The 21,321-nt window shown below is 55.2% G+C and overlaps 1 protein-coding gene across 1 annotated transcript in view; it reads left to right on the top strand.

Moving 5' to 3' along the window:
- The window catches only part of LOC128331382 (SCO-spondin-like), a 126,140-nt gene that overhangs the window by 4,180 nt on the left and 100,639 nt on the right, over positions 1 to 21,321 (top strand). The window contains exons 4-19 of the mRNA XM_053264726.1: positions 1,016 to 1,210; positions 2,019 to 2,101; positions 2,834 to 3,008; positions 4,051 to 4,249; positions 5,558 to 5,660; positions 5,781 to 5,939; positions 6,204 to 6,282; positions 7,075 to 7,201; positions 7,347 to 7,494; positions 8,424 to 8,667; positions 10,076 to 10,214; positions 11,011 to 11,137; positions 11,693 to 11,865; positions 13,362 to 13,583; positions 16,056 to 16,221; positions 18,989 to 19,241. Of these exons, the coding sequence (XP_053120701.1) occupies positions 1,016 to 1,210; positions 2,019 to 2,101; positions 2,834 to 3,008; positions 4,051 to 4,249; positions 5,558 to 5,660; positions 5,781 to 5,939; positions 6,204 to 6,282; positions 7,075 to 7,201; positions 7,347 to 7,494; positions 8,424 to 8,667; positions 10,076 to 10,214; positions 11,011 to 11,137; positions 11,693 to 11,865; positions 13,362 to 13,583; positions 16,056 to 16,221; positions 18,989 to 19,241 (2,592 nt within the window). The remainder of the gene's footprint in view (positions 1 to 1,015; positions 1,211 to 2,018; positions 2,102 to 2,833; positions 3,009 to 4,050; positions 4,250 to 5,557; positions 5,661 to 5,780; positions 5,940 to 6,203; positions 6,283 to 7,074; positions 7,202 to 7,346; positions 7,495 to 8,423; positions 8,668 to 10,075; positions 10,215 to 11,010; positions 11,138 to 11,692; positions 11,866 to 13,361; positions 13,584 to 16,055; positions 16,222 to 18,988; positions 19,242 to 21,321) is intronic.

Here is a 21,321-nt window from a genome sequence, read left to right as displayed (position 1 = left end):
GGCATTTGAGATGCAACATTGGTTGCCTAAGACCACTCAGATTTAACTAATCTTCATCACATTGACAAAAAGAGCAATTAAAATTAAAATCCATGACTAAAACCAAACCACTTTGGGGTTGTTTTTAATGAAAGGTGGTATATAAATTTAACAATAAATGTTTAGGAGTATATACTTTCACCCCCTGCCCAACCTACAATTCATTCCAGCTTATTTTTAAAGGGCTTCTAGTTTTATTTACAAATTGCTTGGCAGCACCAATGTTTAAGTAATCGCTAATTGCTCCTAATGATAGTTTTACTTCTAGTTAAATTTATATACCACCTTTCATTAAAACATTCTCTGTTCATCTGGTTTTCAGTCTGGTTAATTAAATCGGTGGAGGTTTAGACTTTCCTGATGGGCTGAAACAGCTAATCCATTTTGATGATGACATATAATTAAATTAGCTTGCATTACATAGTGAAAAAGTCCAGGAAGGGAGAGATGGGGGGATGTGGAACCCAAGGTTCCACATCCCCCCATCTCCCCCTCCCTGAACCTTTTCAGTTAAAACGTTTTTAGATTATAGGGGAGGAAGGACTTGAATGAGCAAAAAGGGAAACTGGTTCAGGCGTTCAGGAAGTTGTTCAGAAGAGGGAGTTGTTCAGGAAGTTTGCTCTGGTGTGTGTCCTCCTCTCGACGCATGCGCGACTGGTGGCGGGGCGGCGGGGCGTGCCGGGGAGTGAGAGTCAGAGACTTGGACTACGAAGACGCTGCGGCGCCCAGTGCTGGATGAGCAATGCCGGGGGGGGCACTGGGACCGGGAGAGGGGGACTGCTCTGCAAAAAAATAAAGATAAAAATAAAAATAAAAATTTTCCCGGCAAATCGGTGGGGGCACTTTTTGGCGCCCCCTGCCAAGTGGCGCCCGGGGCACGTGCCCCCCCTGCCCCCCTATAGTTACACCTATGCCCCAACTCCCGCAGCCAGCGCTGCTCCCGGTTTCTCAGGGGCTGCCCTCTCGCCGGCTGCAGGCGGTGGTGTGAGAGGACGGTCCAGGTGAGCGAGGAGGAGGTGGTGAGCCCGCGCCGGGAGGAGCTGGTTCCCTGCTCGGAGCTCTACCAGTACAACATGGCGGGCTGGCTCCTCGACCAAGACCGGATGCGCCAAGCCCACGGCAGGGAAGAGGGCCGAGCCCACCCTGGCACTGCCCTGTGCCCCGTCTACAAGTGAGTAGTGCCACCGGGATCCTGGAGGCGAGCGAGGCAGAAGGCGCTTGGGTGGCCTCAGAGACGCAGGGAGGGGTGGCGTGTCTGATGCCCGAGGGTGGGTGACGACGGGTCCCAGAAGGAAGGGAGGAGGGCACCAGTGCAAGAACCTGCCGAAAGGAGACCTCGGCAAGGGGCGCCAGGAATGCTTCCCGTCCAAGCTGCCCGAGTGCTGACATGCCAGGTTTTGCAAAGGCGTGTTAATGCAGCTGTGCTCTTGCAAATCCCTCCCATGCAAGACCCTGGCAAGGTTGCATTCCCTCTGTTGGGGGATAGCCGGCTGCCCACGAGGAGGGTCCAGGCACCCCATCAGTTACTGGACCATGCAAAACCAGGAAGGGCCGGTGTTTCCGCACAGCCAGACTCCTTCAGGCTCCCTTCCCAAGGGGAGAGATGCAGGCACTCCAGACTGGGGCACATCCACCTTCTCTAGCTCTTTTCAGGGTGCCTCGGAATGGATTCTCCTTAATGAGACGGTGGGGCTGGCCAAGGAAGTTTCAGCCCTGATGGAAACTGGCGGCCTGTGGGCATGATGCAGGCACACCCATTTGGAGGGGAAGGGGCGGCATTGTTGTGGAGCATCCCTCCCTGGACGTTCAGCTTTCGCGGCAGGCAATGCCTGCTTCCCTCTCTTGGCATCCATTCTCCTACCGGGGGTTCCCTAGGAGGAGCAGTGTCTTTTCCCTTCGGCTACGGAAGGTGAAAGCTGTCCACCCTTCTCCTTGCCTCTGCCTCCTCCCCCCCCCCCCCATTCCTTCCCTCATTGCAGGCCGGAAGACACGAGGCCCACGGTGTGGAACCGGACGGTGCGTGCTTGCTGTGAGGGCTGGAGTGGGCCCCACTGCTCTGAAGGTAAGGCGGCCAAGCTGGGTCCAGGAAGGCTCCTCTTGCTCCCTACAACCACCCCCACCCCCACCCCCACCCCGGGATCAGGATCTTGATGCTGAGAGCCGTGCGAGCTTCATTCCCTCTTGACCGGTGCGGGGAGAGCTGGTCTTGTTGCAGCAAGCATGGCTTGTCCCCTTAGCTCAGCGGGGCCCGCCTGAATGGGAGCACGGGAAGAGATTCCCCTCAGGGGATGGGGCCGCTCTGGGAAGAGTGTCTAGGCTCCCAGTTCCCTCCCTCCCTCCCGGGCAGCATCTCCAAGAGAGGGCTGGGAGAGAGATTCCTGCCTGCACCCTTGGAGAAGCCGCTGCCAGCTCCCTATGTTCCCACCCCCTGACATTTATTGGAGCCAGAACATTTCCCCCATTGCTTCGCTCATGTTATCAATGGGGACTTCCACCTCCACCCTGCAAAGATCCCCACAGTTTTGCTGCATTCCTCCCCAGTCACCCAGACCCGCTTCTGCTTCCATGCCTGGTCCATTTTGGAATCCAGCCCACTAAGAATGGTACACCCGAGGGGAATGAAGTTGATGTAATCCTATGGGGCGGAGGTGGGGCGAAGGACTAGATGTCTTGATGCAGCTGCCCGTGGGGGTTTGATCACTCACACACACACCCCACACACACACCCCACACCCCAGTGCAGTAACAGCCAGAGGTGTTTCCCGGCTTCTCTTCTCCTCCCTTTCCCTCCCAGGAAAGGCGCTGACCGGGCGCTGCTTCTCCACCTGGCAATGTCGGGATGTGCCAGGCCTGCAGAACCTCTCGCTGCTCAGCATGGACGCGTGTTGCAGCCGCCCCTGGGGCCGCAGCTGGCAGAACGCCTCCTCCGAGCTCTGCCTCAGCTGCTCCTACCTGCCCCTGCCAGGTGGGTGGCCTGGCCTCTCCTCCTCCTCCTCCTCCTCCTCGGGCACCATCCCACTCCCTCCAAGGGCAGAATGGGGACTTGGGCGGGAGGGAGGGAGGGGAGACCCAGACGGCAGGCTGGCTGGGTCTAGCAGGCGTTCCCTCTTTCCAGGCAGCTCCTCGAGATTGTAGAGCTTGGACGAGGGTTCGGGCTCTTGCTCAGTACCTCCCCCAGCAAGAACTCCGAGGCTACTTTGGGGGGCAGGTGTGGCCGTGAAGGAGGCCTCACACTCTCCTGTGGCTCTCGCGGGTGGATTGGGACAGGGGTTCCCAACTTGTGGAACTCCAGGTGCCGCTGAACTGCAACTCCGCTCATCCCCACGACACGAGCTCTCTCCAGCCTGGCACGGATGACGCTGCCTTGGAGGGGCAGTTCCTGGTGGCTTCCTGCTCCGGGAGGTTGGGGGCCCCAGCATGGCATTGCCCTTTCATGGGGCAGCTTCTGTCCCTGGCTCCCTGTGGGGCCGTAATCACAGATGTCCTTGGGGGTTTCCCAGTTTCTCCTCTTGTGAAAGAGCTCCAGAGACGGGCTGCTCTGCAGAAATGCCTCCGCAGGGCTCGAGCAGGCAGGGGAGCAGTTTGGCTTCTGGCCTCAGCCTGCTCCTGTGGAAAGGGCTGCCGCCGCCACAAGAGCCCTCACCAACAACCCTGGAAAATTAACCTATGGAATTCTCTGCCACAAGGTGTGGTGATGGCCACCAGCTTGGGTGGCTTTGAAAGGGGCCTCGGCAAATTCATGGAGGAGGACAGGTCTAGCAATGACTGCCAGACTCAGAGGCAAGATGCCTCTCAATCCCGGTGGCAGGGGAGCAACAGCAGCAGGAGAGAGGCCATGCACATACACCTCTTGCCTGTGGGCTTCTCGGGGGCATCTGGTGCGGGGCCACTGTGTGAAACAGGATGCTGGACAGGATAGGCTTCCTTTGGCCTGATCCAGCAGGGCTGTTCTTATGTTAACCCATAGCCCTCCCTCTCCCCAGATGACCTGCCTTCACCCTTCTTGCTGAGGCCACCAGCCCCCACGGCACTTCTCGTCCGCCCGGGACAGCACCGGCGCCCCTTTGCCACCTGCACCACCTGGGCCGGCTTCCACTACCGCAGCTTTGACGGCAAGCACTTCCGCTTCCACGGGACCTGCGCCTACACCCTGGCGGCTGCACCGGACGGCTCCTGGGCCATCGACATCTCCTCCAGCCGGGGGCGCTGTGTGCCTGGCCACTGCCACAGGGTAAGAGGCAGCAGCGGAGCGGCCCACTGCATGGGGGGGCGCAGCAGGGCGCTTTCTGACTAGCTGCTCAGCAGCAGCAAAATGCCTCCGTTCAGGCAAGTCGCTTTCAAAATGTAAACAGCAGGGGGAGCCGTCTCAGTCCTAGTTCTAAATCGCAGCAATTAAATTCGAAACGAGGCACTGGACATGTGAACGGCACCCTGCTGTCCGTGTAGGGACTGTGGTATCACAACTCAGGAAGTGTGGAAACACACTCCCTAGAGATGACGTGACCCCGTTGCAGGTTCTAATCTGGAAAGCACCCAGGAGGCTCAAGACCTGAGCAGCCCCACGGATACAGCTCAAACTTCTTTTTTATACTGAGAGCCCTTATGGGGCAGGGAATCGCTTATTTCTTTTTCTACCTAAACCGCTTTGTGAGCTTTTAAAAAAATGTGGTATTTGTAATTTTTATTTTAATAATAATAATAATAATTAATAAGTCGATAACACCTGTCTGACTGTGTAAACAAGAAATAATACATAATAATAAAAAGACTTGCATTTTGGAATGAGGCTGTGAAGAGGACAGCCAAGGCTTAGCCAAGGAATGCTTGGTTATAGCAGGGTGTTTCTGAGCATGTGCAGAATGCCCTGTCCTTCACCTCACCTGGGTTTAAAAGAGAAGTTGTCTGGGGCAGGCTTGAGTCCTATGAAACCCTGGAGAGAAAGGAAATACTTTAACTTGTGAAATGATACAGGAAAATAGATGATTTGCCCAAAACAAATCTGCCTCCACGTGTTTAGCCAACGGGCGCTATGTTTCCAAATGCCATGTTTGGATGTTTAAAGCGCTAGGCTGAGAGCAGAGGCAAAGCTGGACAAGGGTGCCTGCATGTGAGGTGAGGGGTGGGGAAGTGCAGGGCCATCCAGGGGGGCCAGGGAAGGAAGGACGGAGGGTGGGGGCCGGGCTGGGCGTCCTTTGCCCAGACACATGATCTGCATCTGCCTGCAAAGACCCTGCCCCACTTCTTTGCTTTCTGTGGCTCCTCTTTGACCCTGCACTCCGAGGGCTAGAAGTTTGCTGCTGCTTTTTAATAAATGCCTGCATGACCCACCTGCTTCTGCACCTGCACCAGGCAGCACAGCTGGTCTCTGTGCACGGAGCTCCGAGGCCCTCCCTGGGCTCCACTGGGGCCTTCTCCTAGCAGGGCGCACCAGCCCCCAGGGAAGGTCCTGCCTGTGCGGCAGACGGGCTCAGACGGAGCCGGGCCAGAGGCCACTCACGGCCCCCTCTTCTCCGGGCAGGCCCTCCGCATGCTCTTTGGGCTCGACCTGGTTGTGGCTCAGGGCCAGAACGTCTCGGTGAACGGTGCCGAGGTCCCGGAGGGAGAACCACGCCTGCAAAAAGGTGAGGGGCTGACCGGCATCTACGTCCGCTGGGGGACCTGAGGCACCCAGCCGGGTGGGGGTGGGGGTGACCACCAGTGAGTCCCCTCCCTCTTCTCCCGCCTGGGCTCTGCTTCTCCAGGGATCAGCGTCTGGTGGCTGGGGGATTTCCTCTTCGTGGAGAGCGGCCTGGGCGTGCGGGTCAAGTTCGACAGGCGTGACACGGTCTACGTCACGGTGGGGACTGAGCTGAGAGGCGCCACCCAAGGCCTGTGCGGGGTTTACAATGAAGACTCATCAGGTACCCACCACAGAGGGGGGCCCTGCCCCCTTTTCCTCACCAAGGGATCACTGGAGGGGCGGAGTCGTTTGGGGGACATGCTCCCCTCCGATCAGGTGGGAATATTCTCTTCTCCTCCCGGCGTCCCCCCTGGTTTTCCTGCCCCTGCTGGCTGTGAGGGGCCAGTGAATATTCCTGCACAGTCCACACACCTGCATGGCAGGGGAGGGCGTATCCCCCCCAAAAAAAACCCCTCCCCAACCCCTTTTCTCTTTTTGCTGGCAGATGACTTCCGTCGTGTGGAAGGGGACGTGGCCAGGTTGGCAGCCAGCTTTGGCAATTCATGGCGCATCCCAGAGGCTGGGTCGGTAGGTGCCTGCAGGGGGGTGGGGTGGGGGGGTTGGGAGCTCCTCTCCCCATAGACTCAGAGGGCTGTATGGGAGCTGCCTGGACTCATGACAGTAGCAATGCTGATACCCCTGGAAGATGAGTTCCAGTGAGCCCCACAAATAGGGGGCATGGGTCACTGAAACCAGGGATGTTATCTTAGGGCGAGATAATCAACTGAGTCCTGGAATAAAAATGCCTTCGGATCAGTTTAGTCAATAGCAAGCCAACATGAGCAACAACACATGGAACATAGGAAGCTGCCATATACTGAGTCAGACCATGGGTCCATCTAGCTCAGTATTGTCTTCACAGACTGGCAGCAGCTTCTCTAAGGTTGCAGGCAGGAATCTCTCTTGGAGATGCTGCCAGGGAGGGAAGTTGGGACCTTCTGCTCTTCCCAGAGTGGCTCCATCCTCTGAGGGGAATATGATCTTCCAGTGCTCACACTTCTAGTCTCCCATTCAAATGCAACCAGGGTGGACCCTGCTTAGCTAGGGGGACAAGTCATGCTTGCTGCCAGAAGACCAGCTCTCCTCCAGCTCCCATGTCTTACGGCAATCATGCACTAGGGGGAGCTGTGCTGTGGCTTTGTAGGGGGAATCTCTCTAGAAGAAGGTGCTTTCCTCTTGGGGTCCATGCTGGAGCCAGTTCTTGCCTTGCTGGTCTTCCTGCCCATTGGGTTGGCAGGAATGGAGGGCAGTAGGCATGGTGCTCCCACAAATGCTGCATCTCCTCTCTCTGCTTTCCCCCCTTGCCTGCCCTAGAGCCCGTGCCAGGATGCTGCAGAAGAAGCTCACAGCTGTGAAGTGGTGGGGAGCCAGGCTGCTCAGCAGGAGGCGGGCTCTGTGTGCCAGAAGCTGCTCTCCAGCCCCTTCAGCCAGTGCCACTCCGAGGTGAGGAGCTGACCACCCACCTCCCTCTGCTGAACCGGCTGAATCCCACCCACCCTAACCTGGCACCCACTCTGAGTATGCTCAGAGAGAGCCCCCACACACTGCATCCCCCCTCCGGGCCTTGCTGACTCCCCTTCCCTGGCAGGTGGACCCAAACGGCTTCCATGACTCCTGTATGTTCCTGCACTGCAGCAGAGCTGAGATGGGTGCCATCTGCGATACCTTTGCCAGCTATGCCCGCGAGTGTGCCCAGCGGAGCATTTTGGTCAACTGGAGACGGTCCGGATTCTGTGGTAGGAGGATACTGCCTTGCAGGGCGCTCAGGGGGCACAGGCAGGTCCGTAAGAGCTGCGTTGCTGTGGAAGGCTCTTTGGGATGATGTTCTCTGGGGCAAGGCAAAGCTGTGATGGCCACATGCTGGAGCACAGGGGAGAGGGCTGCTTCATGCCATCCAATACTCGCTTGTGGCTTCTCCATGCCAAGTTGTTGTGTGAGAACCTGACTCGCCCTGTCCCTTGTTGGGAATTCTCTCTGGTAAGAGAAACCCTTTTCATTATAGCAGAGTGCACAGAGGCACAACACAGCAGAATTTAGTTAGGCATGCGTGTATGTCAGGAGTAAAATAACTTGGAGCCAGTTCATAGTTTCAAATCAATATAAGGAGTATTTATTAGAGAACTCCATTCTAGATAGGAAAGTGAGGAGATAGAATCTCTAATCTATCTATCTAGCTGGATGCAGATAGATTCTGCATCTCTGCACACATGGTGCAGGGGAGAGGAGCTTGCATGTTGCAAGGTAGAAGGAAGGGAAGAAGAGGGGAAGAGGAAGGAAGTGGCTGGAAGGAAGGAAGTGTCCCTAAGAATAGCAATCTACATATCAAGGGATGGTGTCAGAGCAGTAGAGAAGGGATGACCAATGTCTTGACCCTCTAGTCCTCTGACTCACTAGTCTGTCCTCCTATGTCATTGAGACAAGAGACAGCCCATAGTCCTTCACTTCCAACATCTGTGACCTCTAGGCACATGCACAAACAACCCCCACCTGCCTGGGGTGTATGCAGCGTTCAGCCACCGGAGGGTGTTTGCTGACACTTGTTCCAGCAGAAGAGACCTGTTGGTGCACAGTTGCTGGAGCCTGCTGGGCACTCAGGACTTCTTCCCCCGACGGGGGCCCTTGAGCTCCCCAGCCTCACGCTGGCTCTGTCCCCTCCTCCCTGTAGAAAAGGTGTGTGGCCAAGGGAAGCACTACTCGGACTGCGTCTCCTCCTGCCCTGCCAGCTGTGCCACGGTGGGCACGGACGGAGAAGGGGGCCGCTGCCGGGAGGAGTGTGTGAGTGGCTGCGAGTGTCCGCCAGGCCTCTACCTAGAGGGTGGCGCCTGTGTCCCCGGGAGCCAGTGCCCCTGCTACCACCGGCGCCAGAAGTACGCCCCAGGGGAGACCCACCGGCAGCACTGCAACCAATGGTGAGTCTCCACCCTTCCAGTCTCACGGCGCGCACGGGGGCGGTGGAGGGGGTGCTCCTTGGGCCAGTGGAGGGAGCGCACTCGGGTGCCATGAGGGGTGAAGAGCAGGAATGTTCTTACTTCCCCTGGAACTCGCATCTCCTCCAGGATGGAGGGGTGCGCTCACATATCGGCTAGATTTGCCCCGAATTATCGGGAAGCACTTCACAGTGTGTGAAATTCACACACTATTTGGGTTTTTCATTGCGTGTTAGAGTGTAGCCCAATTTATATCCAGGGTAAAAAAAAATCTACTTTTTGCGTCGGTTTGGGGGGCCAACTTCGAGTTTATAGTAAAGCCTCCCTGTAAACTCGCAGTAAAACCTGCTGTGTAAAAGCCCCTGCAGGGCACTTTCCAGATTACCTGCTACAACTGCGGTAAAAAGCTTTGGCTTGGCAGGATTGTATTCACAAAAATCCCCAGAATAAAAGAATCCTACAATGGAAAAATACAGCAACCTTTTTGCAACACACATACAACATTATAGCACTATATTGCAGTGATTAAATCCGAAACAAGGCATCCAAAATGTGAATGACACCCTGCTGACAGCATAGGGACTGCAGTGTCACCACACAGGAAGTGTGGAAGCACACTTAGCAGATAAGCCGTGACCCCGTTGTAGGGTCTAATTCAGAAAGCGCCCTGGCTGGACTAGAATCCTGTTGTCCGCAAGCCTCTGCCCAATCACTTGGTTAAGCTGCTGTGAAGTTATGGAATGTCCATGAACACTCCGCTTGTCAGCAACAGAATGTTGACAAATATTACCAGTATGGGGAAGACATAAAAGTCAAAGTGGTTGCGGGGACATTTCACACACAGGGATTGGGGCAGAAGCAGTTCTGTTCTGTTGGCCGGAAAGAGAAAAGTAAAGTCAGGGATACCAGTGAAGGGTCGAGGGGGAGGGGGACCCCAAGAGTTAGGAAGCTGAGAGAGAAGAGTGCCTAGAAACCGGATAGCTGAAAGAAGGGGAGCGAGTCAGCAGCAGTGTGCTGAGAGGCAGAGGAGATGTACCAAGAAGTCCGGGAGGAAGTGGCAGAGACCTGTGGAGGAGGAGGAATGGAGATGGAAAGTTGGGAGAAGGAAAGGCACAAGAGATGGAACTTGGTCTCGGGATGGGAAGGACATGGGGCCATCAGCAGACAAGGAATGTGGGGAACAGGAGAGGGCAGCAAAGCCTGTGTGGAGATGGGGGGGGCATTTCAAGGGGGATTGTTGGGACTTGGGTAGCTCCAGCACCCTGTGGGATGCAGAAGAGGCGTGGTGCCTTCCCAGAGGGCCTCTGTTGGGCAGGGTTGGGGGAGAAGGGGGAGCACCCCTGAGAGGCTCTTTTGCCCAAGGCAGCCTCCCCTTGTCCTCTCCCCACAGCACGTGCCAAGGGGGGCGCTGGCTTTGCTCCCAAGACCAGTGTGCCAGGGAGTGCTCCCTGCTGGGCAACACCCACTACCTGACCTTCGACCACCGGCGCTACTCTTTCCACGGCGCCTGCCAATACATCCTTGTGCAGGTGAGGGCCCTGGCAGGAGGTGGGGCAAGCGACCACGAGGCGAGGGGGCAGTATCCATCCTGGGTGGCCGGGCTGTCGCATTTCCCAGGGCTGGAAAGCTTGTCGGACGCTTGCAGGGCTTCCGAGGAATCGCTTGACAGAGTTGATGGGTGGCAAAGCTCTTGCAGAAGCATCCCCAAAGGGCGGGCCACACTGCCAGGACAGTTTCCCTTTGCTTTAGAGCACCCGGCTTCGTCTCACCCAAGGCATGCTGGGATAGCTGGTCCTCCCTCTTGCCTTTGGAAAGGCGCTTAAAATCTGCATGCTCTGCTTCATGCATGTTGGCCTTGCCCAAGGGCGGCCACAAATGGCCCCTGCTGTAGGGGTTGGCCGGGTGAGCCGAGCTGGGTCCCGAAGAAACCCCTGGGAACCCTAGTCCATAGCTATGAGGAACTTTACTTAAAAGCCAGCCCAAGGCAGCGGGCTTCCCTGGCTGTCAGGATGGGGAGAGAGAGGTCTGGGTCTGCGGGTCTGTCTGCCTCCCGGACACAAAGCAGGTCTACCGAGAGTTCATTAACCGATGGATCCCGCCCCCCCACCCATCCCTTCACCTCTCCAGGGAAGAGTAACCCTTTGCTTTCTGGCTGGGATTAGGCAGCTGGCAGAGTCCGGGTCAAGCCCTATTGCCACCCTCTGGGGACGCAGACTGAACCCCCCCCCCAGCTGCCAAACAAGAAGCAGACTAAGTGGGGGGGGGCTCACCCTTTCGAGGGCCCTCCCTTGACCTGGCTGATGCCAGGCCTGGCTTTTCTCCCAGGATTTTGTGGACGGGAAACTTCACATCACAGCAGAGAATGAAGCCTGTGGGAGCCAAGGAGCCCTCAGCTGTCTCAGGGCCACGGCCGTCACCGTCCAGAAGGTCTCTGCCCGGCTGTCCATCACTGGTGAGGTTGGGGGGCGCTGCTGAGGGACCTGCCTGGGATGGACCCTGATGCAAGAGGGAGGCTGCCAGAGGTGGGGCAGGGAGGAGCAAGGCCCCCGGGGGGGGGGCTTTGCCTCCTTCACTAGGGAATTTGCCTCTCAGCCAATAACACGCAAGGTGTGCTGTTTGTGGGAAGCTGCTATGCTCCATGCACAGTGAAGGGAAGACTGCCCTTTCGCTCCAGGCTTCGGGCCAAAGAGCTGGGTCCTTTGCTCTTTGCAAGCTTTCTGTTGTACTTGTTTTTCTCTTGTTGGTGAGTGCCCTGGGGTCTTAGGAAGAAGGGAGGTATATCCATGTAAACATAAGTCAAGAGATGCAGCCCCCACCGGTGGTCCAAGGCACAAAGGGGACCCACAAGGCCCTTCTGTGGCTGTACACGGGGGGGGGGGGGCAGAGGTGATGCCTCTGGCCAACCACTCCCAGCCGTGGGGAAAGCGACTGTCTGTCTCCAGCCAGAGATGCCAGGGGCCCCTTTCTCTCGGCTGCCCCATCTCCTCCGCCTTTCTCCTTTTCCCAGGGGAGGTGTCGGTGAACGGCCAGGAGGTGGCCCTCCCCTTTGCCAGTGCCGACCTGACCGTGCGGCGTGCCTCCTCCTCCTTCCTGCTCCTCCAGGCCTTTGGGGCCCACCTGCTCTGGGGGCTGGACCGCCCGGCCCTGTACATCACCCTCCAGCCTGGCTTTGCCCACAAGGTGAGCCCCGGAGTGTCCCCTCCTGCTCTGGGCCCCTGCCTCCATCCGGGGTGTGTGTGCGCAGCAAGGGTTGCCTCTCATCCCGATGTTGTTGGGCTCCCACTGTGGCTGGAGGCTGGGTCGATGGGAGCTGAAGACCAACAACATCTGGGGACCCACCCAAGGTGCCTCCATTCACTGGGCAAGGGCTGTGGCCACCTCTCCACTGGGAGCTGGCCTCTCTTCCCTCAGGCGCAGTGGCAGAGGGAGGCAGAGGCATGTGCTGGAAGATCTGGGGGTCGCCTCCTTCCCTCTGACATTTGGAGGCTTCTGGGAGTCCTGCTCCTCCATGCCTCTGGCTGCGTTGTTATCCTTCTTTCTGTTATTACTGTATTGTTATGGATGCACCACGGATGCCCAGGGTATTCTGCAGAGGGACATGAAGCAAACCAGTAGGTCCCTGACCCAAAGAGCTTACCATAGGGGGAGAAGGCAGAAGGAGAGGAGAGAAGGCCAGGGAAGGAAGGAACACACAGTCAAGAGCGGGGGAGGATGGGAGAGGCAAGAGGTGGGTGTGAGCAAAGGCAGTTCCCCTTGCTGCCTCCTCCGCCTCCCCCTCCATGCACCTCCTGCAGCACCAGACAGCCTGTCATGGGCCTCCTCCCTCCCTCTCCCCGGGACAGTCCCAAATGGCTTCCTCTTCCAGCTCTTCATGGCCCTCCCGAGGAGCTGCGGCCTCCCCCTCTGCCTTCCCTCCCATCGCAGCCCCACCAGACCTGCTTCTCATGGCCTCATGACCTCCCAGCAGCCCCCCACGCCCCACGCCCACCCCCCAGTCCTGACCCCTCTTTCCCAGCCTGCCTTGTCCATCATCAGCTCTGAATGGCAAGCCCTCCGAGCAGGGATCGGCTCTCTCTGTGTCCCCAATACAGCAGCACCCCCTAGTGAATGGGGCTGGCCCAAATATTCCCTATGAAGAGGTAGCAGAGTTAGCCTGCTAGCTAGGCTAAGAGGCACCTTCCAAAGTGGTGCTTCTCTTTATATTTAGCCGGGGGGGGAGCAACTGGCCCCCTTTAACAGTCTGGTGCCCCTCTTGAGCTTCATTGTGGACTATGAGCCCTTTTGGAACAGGGGACTTCTTCCCAGTATTCTTTTCTATGCAAACTGCTTTGAGAACGCTTTCATTGAAAGTGGTATATTTCATTTCATTTCATTTCATTTATTTAACACATTTCTATACTGCCCCAAACGCGAATCATATAAAGAGGAGCAGCAGATGAAACAGGAGGCTTTGTTTTCCCCATCGGCATGGTACTGGCACTGGCCAATAGGGGCTGTTACCTGCTGTAAGCCCGGTGAGGGTTTTCAGCTCCTCGGAAACCATCCCACCCGGCCTCTCGGGATATGTGGGAGTTCAGTGCAGCCCATCGATGACTCTCCCACCCCGACTCTTGCTGCCAAGTGGGAGCCGGGCCCCCTCCTGCTCCCCCAGCACCTCCATGCCCTCCTCTTTCCAGGTCCGAGGCCTCTGTGGCACCTACAACTGGAACCAGCAGGACGAGTTCACCACCCCGGAGGGAGACCTGGAGTCCAGCGCGGCTGCCTTTGCCAACCAGTTCAGAGCCTCCCGCGAGTGCCCCCCCGCCGGCCCCTCCACCTCCGACCCCTGCAGTACCTACGCCCAGCGCAGGCAGTTTGCCGAGGCGGCCTGTTCAGTCCTGCATCGCCCTCCCTTCCAGGTGAGAGAGGCCTGGAGGGCCTGCGGTCCGAGGCTGCTGCTGGTGGGGAAATGCAGCTCGGATCCTGGCGGGTGGAGGAGAGGCAGGATGTTCATCCAGGCAGGGCTCGGGACCTGCATTCTTCAGCGGCAGCCTCTGCCTCCGCTGTCCTCTCCTGATCTCCGCCTGGCTCCAAGCTCCAAGGGGAAGGCCATGGGGGGAGGAGGAGGAGGAGGAGGAGGAGGAGGCGTTCTCGGAGGCTGCTCCCCAGTTCTGGAATCCCTTTCCTCTTCTTAAGGTTCATTGAGCCCTAGACGTGTCCTGAAAGACCTCTGGATGTGGCCAGGGATTTAGTGGCTGGGCCCTGGGCAGTTTTATTTGGGCAGAATCTGTATGTGCTTCTCTAAGGTGAAGCCCCTAATGCTTGTCAAGTTGAAGTTGGCAGCATAATGTCCTCCCCACCCACCCCCACCCCTGAATGACTTCTGCCAGTCGGCTGATGGAGTCATCTTTCTCAGCTGACGTTGTTGACTCTTTCCCCTTTGCAACACTGAAAATATTGTCCTCATTCATCGATTCCTTCTATTCATGGATTCCTCCTAATTTGCATAAGAAGGTATCACAGGGGCTGCCACATTTTATGAGCAAAAGGTTCAGGCACAAATGTGTCGATTCTGTATCGACCCCATGGATACAAGTAAGCCTATAACTAAGGAACAGCAATGTTAAGAGAGGAGAGCTGGCCTTGTGGTAGTAAACATGACTTGTCCCCTTAGCTAAGCAGGGTCCACCCTGGTTGCATATGAATGGGAGACTTGATGTGTGAGCACTGCAAGATCTTCCCCTCAGGGGATGGAGCTGCTCTGGGAAGAGGAGAGGGTTTCAAGTTCCCTCCTTGGCAGCATCTCCAAGATAGGGCTGAGAGAGATTCCTGCTGCCTGATACCTTGGAGAAGCCGCTGCCAGTCTGTGAAGACAATACTGAGCTAGATGCACCTATGGTCTGACTCAGTACATGGCAGCTTCCTATGTTCCTATGTTTCTGAAGTTTTCTGTTAGCTGGAAATGATATTTGGAAGTGTCCTTTTTTGTGAATAGCTAGCTTGTGAACAGATTTTCAGAGAGGCTATTCCTTTCCCCCTCCCTGTTCTATGGACTTAAGTGCTTCTCCTGGGAGCAGCCCTTCACACTTGCAAATTCTGTTCCCTTTCATGTGTTGCAGCACAGTCTGTTTCCAGAATGGCTTTGGGCGGGGCGAGGGGTGTCTTTCTGGTGTGTTAAGTCAGTGTGTTAAGCTGAGCACTCTCTAACTCATATGATGGGGAGCTACAATGTCAAAGCTCCCTTTTGACAAGACATGCTTGACTGCATCAACCTGGTTTTGAATTCCAGTTTTAAATTTTGGGACAGAACAATCTTCCTTGGTTATTTCCCTCATGTCTGAAACCTCTCCTCCGCGCTTTTCAGATTACACACTACAACAGTGTCACTACTTGTCCGTTAAATGTGCTTCCACACTGCCTCTGTTTCGACACTGCAGTCCCTGTGCTGTCAGCAAGGCGCCATTCACATTTCAGATGCCTTTGGGGTTTTATCTTTTTGTTTTAGTCCTGCAACGTTGTGTGTGCGTCGCAAACAGCTGTATTTTCCCATTGTAGGAGGGTTGTGCAAGCTGTTTCTGTTTTCAAAATGGTCCTGCCAAGTCAAAGCATTGGACTACGGAACAGAGTGTAATCTGGAAAGCGCCCCAGAGTAGCAGGTCATGGCTCTCTCATGTGCTAAGTAAAGTGTGCTGTTGAGTCAATTTCGACTCCTGGCGCCCACAGAGCCCTGTGGTTTTCTTTGGTAGAATCCAGGAGGGGTTGACCATGGCCTCCTCCCGCACAGTAGGAGATGATGCCTTTCAGTAGCTTCCTATATTGCTGTTGCCTGATATAGGTGTTTCCCATAGTCTGGGAAACAGACCAGCGGGATTCGAACCGGCAACCTTCTGCTTGTTAGTCACGCATTTCCCTGCTGTGCCACTTAAGGTGGCCTCTCATGTGCTACGTGTCGCTGAAGCATATTATTTTACAGTATTGGAAGGATCATTCCACTCCCTCAGTTTATCAGTGGACAAAAGGTTTATCTAATCTGGCTACATTAGAACAGACAACTTACTGTCTTATACTGAAAGAAGACTCCCAAACCAGGATTTGGAAGGACTATTTAGAGTTATTTGCATAATTCCCTTTCTTTTTTTAAAAAAAGTGTTTTTTTAGTTCTTAGTTTTTAGCTTTTTACTAATAACTTTAATGTTAAACTTTAAAAACTTCTAATATTAAATGTGGTTTTGGCTCAGTCTTTTAACTTGTCTAGTTTAATTTAATTTTTACTTTATATTGCATCTATTTTATTAACGTTGTGAGCCGCCATGAGCTCAAATTGAATACCATTGAATAAAGCCGTTGCTCAGGCGGGGGGACCCGGCACCCTTTCTCTCCGCCCACCACAGCCCTGCCACGACCTGGTGGAGCGAGAGCCCTTCTACCAGCTCTGCCTCTATGACGTGTGTGGCTGTTCGGCCAGTAAGGACTGCCTGTGCAACGCCGTGGCTGCCTACGCCAGAGAGTGTGCCCAGGAGGGAGTCCCAGTCGCCTGGAGGAACCAGAGCTTTTGCCGTGAGTTTGCTGTGGTGGGGGTTGCTTCTCTGGGGCGGGGGGAGCATGCGTGTGTGTGTGTGTGTGTGTGTGTGTGTGTGTGTGTGTGTGTGTGTAGGAGGACACGGCTGTGGCGGGTGTCAGGGTCATAGAACCATGCTGTTCCTTTGGGTGGGGAGGAAAAGAAGGGCCCGGGCTGTATGGGCCCGGTCTTCGTTGGAGGCCCTTCTATGGGTGCCTTCACCTAGAGAAGGGTGTCTATAGAATGGGTGCCGACTGGAGAGAGGGCCTTTTATTAGGCCTCCCTCTCTCCCTCCCTCCCTCCCGCATGCACAAGCACCTGGAAGTTTTCCACATGGGGCTTTTCAAGCCCTTTAACTTCCATTTCCTCCGGAATGGAGGGGGGGGGATGTGTGTGTTCACATATTGGCCAGATTGACCCCGAAGTCCCCGCGAGCTCTCAGGGAGCACTTCACACACAATTCGGGTTTTTCACGGCACGTTAGAGTGGAGCCCAATTTATGTCCGAGGTTAAAAACATCCAGTCTTCGTGTCTGTTTTGGGGAGCAACTTCGAACTCACAGTTAAGCCTCCCAGCAAACCCCTGGTCAAGCCTGCTGTTTGTGGAAGCCCCAGGAGGCTTTTCAGACAGCAGCAGCCTTTACCTCAGGTTTACCGCGAGGCTTTATTGCGAGTTCGGGGCCACAACGGAGACTCCGACGCAAAAAGAGGATTTAAAAACCCCGGACATAAATCGGGCTAGGTTCCAATACAGAGGGAAAACCCGAATTGTGCGTGAAGTGCTCTCTGAAATATCGCATGGACTTCAGGGTGAATCTGGCTGATACTGGAATGCGCCCCCACCCTCCCCAAGTAAAGTTGCCGTCTGGGACAGCTCCTGGCACCTCTGTTACAAACCCTTTAGGCCAAGCCCTCCCAGCCTGGGGTCACCACATGCTGAGAAGGAAGTTGCTGCTCTGTCATCCCCGAGTTCCTCCGTGATGGCCATGAATGTCCTGGCGTGTCTGCTTATCTCATTATTTTATACCAGGGTTCCCAACCTTGGCTCTCCAGAAGAGGTGGGACTACAACTCCCATCATCCCAGTTGGCCATCAGGACTGGGGATGATGGGAGTTGTAGACCACTTTCTGCCTGGAGCAGGGGTTCTTCTCAGCCGAATTCCCAGATACTGTCAAAGTCCATCCTGTTTTTGTGGGCTTCTCCAGCATCCGCTTGCTTCTAGGATGCCCAGGCCCTCCCCCTTTGAAAGGGGTGGGCTGCTTTTTATTCTCCACTCATGCCTACTGCTTTCCTGAATTATCTGCTGCCTTGGGGGCTGACTCTCCTGTTTCACTGCTTTGTAGTTTTGTTGTTCTTGAGGCATTTGCAAGACAGCAGGATGTATAATTCGTGGAAACAAACAAATGAATGAGGGGTGGGGTGGGGGTAAGAGAAATGGGGGGGGGAACCGGGGAAGATGAAAGGAGAGTTGAGTCTCTAGTAGTTCAGCTGTGCCGCCCTTCTGTCAAGTTCCCTCCCGGGCATCACCAGATCGGGCTGAGGGAGACTCCTGCCTGTAACCTTGGAGAAGCCGCTGCCAGCCTGTGTAGACAATACTGAGCTAGGTGGACCAAGGGTCAGACTCAGTATATGACAGCTTCCTATGTCTTAGGCAGGAGAGCAGCTCCTGCTGCAGCCTGGCACAAGGTGAAATCCTTGTGGCATGGGAAGTGCTGTGAAGGGCAAGCTCTCCTTCTTGTGGTAGACAGAGGGGTGGCTGGTAGCCCATTTCACCCAGAACCTGAAGGCTTTACACACAGGGCTTTTGTTTTGAATCTCCTCTGGAATGGAGTGGGCCGCCAGTCCACATATTAGCTGCATCTACCCCGAAGTCCCTGCAGACTATCAGGGACCAGTTCAGACAGGACTCTGTTTCTCCCCGAATCAAGGCTGTGCATTCTGGCTTAGCCCTAAGTATGTCCGGCTTTAAAAAATCCTCTAGTTTCACTGGCTTTTGTGGGGGAAATCTGAGGCTTCTGTTATGCCCCGCAGTTTCTCTGTGATGTGTGGAGTGGCCATTGGCAGTAATTCGGCTTTTCAAAACTCAATGAAGGGGAGTTTACATAGGCTTTAGATATGCAAAATGGATGTAACCTGAGCCCTTTGTGTCTGTGCTGATTCTGTTAGCCTGCAGCTTTTTCCAGGACAGAGAGAAAGCTCTGACTTCTGCTTTAAACTTCCCTGCCTCTTAAATCGTCTGGGGGGGTGTGTGTGTGTGGGGAGGGGGTAACATGAGGTGATGAAGGCAGTCACTCACAAAGGCAAGGGTTAAACGTTCCGCTGTTTGATCCAGCTTTTGGCAACTTGTCATGCTGGTCTTCTGCTCCTCCGTAGCTGTCAAACTAACAGCAACAAAAAAGCTATCTCGCCGCCTCCTCTCTGTCATGTGATTTTGTGATTGGTTGGAGGAAAAACCTGGAGCAAGCCGGTGGGAACGCATAGGGAAAAGATCTGCTGTGATTGCGGAGAGGAGCCAAGCCTATGTGAACTGTCCATTTAATCCCCCGAATTAAATATCTTGCGAATCTGCTGCGAAGCAGATTCGCTCTTCAGATACCCCACAGCATGAAGGCATGTGTGAATAACTCCCTGGAAGAGCTGTCTGTGGGAGCAAGAGTGGATCGTCCTTGGGGGGGGGGGCAGCTGCCATCTGCTCATCTCTCTCCCGCTCCAGCAGGCAGTGCAGCTCCCATTAACCATCCCATCACCATCCGTCTTTCCCTGCAGCGGTGCTGTGCTCTGGGGGTCAAGTCTACCAAGAATGTGCCACCCCCTGCAGACGGACCTGCGCTGACCTGCGCACAGAAGCTCTGGGCGCCTGCCAGGACCTGGAGGGGGTCTGTGTAGCTGGGTGTAACTGCCCAGAGGGGCTCGTCTTGGACGACGACGGGCAGTGTGTCCGGCCAGGGTCGTGCCCCTGCAGACACAGGGAGGAGGCCCATCCGCCTGGCAGCACGATCCAGAGGAGTTGCAACACCTGGTATGTTCCTCCACTCCCTAGCCTGCATTGGGTGCCACACCAGCTGATCTTTGGTTCTGGGTGCAGAATATCAGCCTTCGTCTTTGAACAAGCAAGTTCCTAGTCCTTATGGCTGGGAAGACAGGCCTGCACACTTGCCTAGTGAAGCCCCAGAAGCTAGAATCAGGGGGCTGAATCTCTCCCCCAGCTCTCTGTGATAAGTGGAATGAAGTCTTCAAAATTAGCAAATGGGCTGAATTAGCATCATGCACATAGGTTGCAGAATTCCCTGGGTGCAGATAGGGATGCGGATGTGAGATTTGATTTGCACAGAGGATATTCAGCCTGGGGCCTGTGGGTGGAGCTCTAAGCCTCTCTCTGGAGCCTGGCCCAGGGGTGTGGGGCTGCAGCTGGGCTGGGGCACTGGGCAGCTGCCTGGTGTCTGTTTCCAGGCCAGGCCGTTCCCCTGGATAAAACAGGGCCATGCTATGGGCAGTAGCTAGAGGCGTATTGTGGAGGAGGGGGTGTCGAGGTGTGGAGAAACAGAGTTCAGTGGGGCTGGACAAGGAGCCTGCGACTCCAGGACTGGGGCTGGACGCTTTCCAGATGACATGTTGTTCAGCAGTAAAATATTTTGGCTTGGCAGGATCGTTTTGAAAACATAAAGCACCCAGCCGTTTGTTGCGCAAAGCCACCAGCAGGCGGAGCAGTCTTTTCCAGCTTGCGTTACCCTCCTACAACAGGAAGATACAACTATTTTTTGGCAATGCACACACAACATTGTAGGGCTAAAGCGCAAGGATAAAATTCGAAAGATGGCATCGGAAATCTGAACGGCAGCTTGCTGACAGCCTAGGGACCGCGATGTAGCAGTACAGGCAACACGGAAGCACACTGAGCAGACTCAGTAGCGTGTAATCTGGAAAGCGCCCTGCCCACAGCCAGGGAGCATGACATATGAATCCCCAGAGGAAAGAAATCTCAGCTGGGAGCCAATCAGAGAAACCCCGGAAGGACCAAGGGGAGGTGGGACCACTCCAAGGCCTCTAGGCAGGTCTGTGCCTCTGGACTCAAAGGACCTGGGTTCAGGGGTGGGCAGGGCTGGCAAGAAAAGAGCCCTTTGGAGAGCAAGAACGGAGTGGGCAGCACCCGACTGCAGGTGGAGGTACCCTCTGTCCATGTGCTTCTTTGGGGTACAAACTCTTTCCCTTCAGATCTGAAGGGTCTTTCTTTCCATGTCAGATCTCGCTGGGAGGAATGCCTGTGTCAGGCAGGGTCATGGGTGTGTGTGTGTGTGTGCGTGCACGTGTGCTAATCCACTGGTTCTCCCTGGAGTGGTAGGAGATGTTTGATGAAATCACCCTGTGACCTGTCTGTGGCTCTCCTACAGGATAGGTTGATTTCATTGAATGTCTCTGCCACATGATCCCAGCTGCCACGTGATTGTCCACGGAGGGTTTGTGACATGCAATATGGGTCTGAAGGGACGAGTGCTGTGGATCGTGGCCTGGAGGGGTTGGGGTCTGAGCAGAAAGTGGGTGGGAATGAGGGTCTCTTTAGGCTGCCGAGGGGAGGGCATGTGCACATGGGCTCTGGGTACAACAAGGCATGTATTTCTTTTATATTTATGTTTATATACATATAACTATATTTTTATACATATAAGGATAGGGGAAGTCACCTTAAGTGGCGCAGCAGGGAAATGCTTGACTAACAAGCAGAAGATTGCCGGTTTGAATCCCCGCTGGTACGATATCGGGCAGCAGTGATGCTGAAAGGCCATCAACTCATACTGTGCGGGAGGAGGCAATGGTAAACCCCTCCTGTATTCTGTCAAAGACAACCACAAGGTTCTGTGGGCGCCAGGAGTCGAAATCGACTTAATGGCACACTTTACCTTTTTTTCCTTTAAGGATAGGGGAGTTGGACAGTTGCTTGAGGTCCCAGGATGGAATATGGCTAGGGTTCTCAGAATTGGGTCTCCAGATATTGTTGAATTTCAACTCCCATAATCCCCAGCCACAATGGCCTTTGGCTACTGCAGCTGGGGATTATGGGAGTTGGCGTTCAACATCTGGGGACCCAACTCTGAGAATCCCTG

Source organism: Hemicordylus capensis, chromosome 6 (genome assembly GCF_027244095.1).
Source record: "Hemicordylus capensis ecotype Gifberg chromosome 6, rHemCap1.1.pri, whole genome shotgun sequence".
Taxonomy (NCBI): domain Eukaryota; kingdom Metazoa; phylum Chordata; class Lepidosauria; order Squamata; family Cordylidae; genus Hemicordylus; species Hemicordylus capensis.
This window is presented reverse-complemented; position numbering and strand designations above follow the sequence as displayed.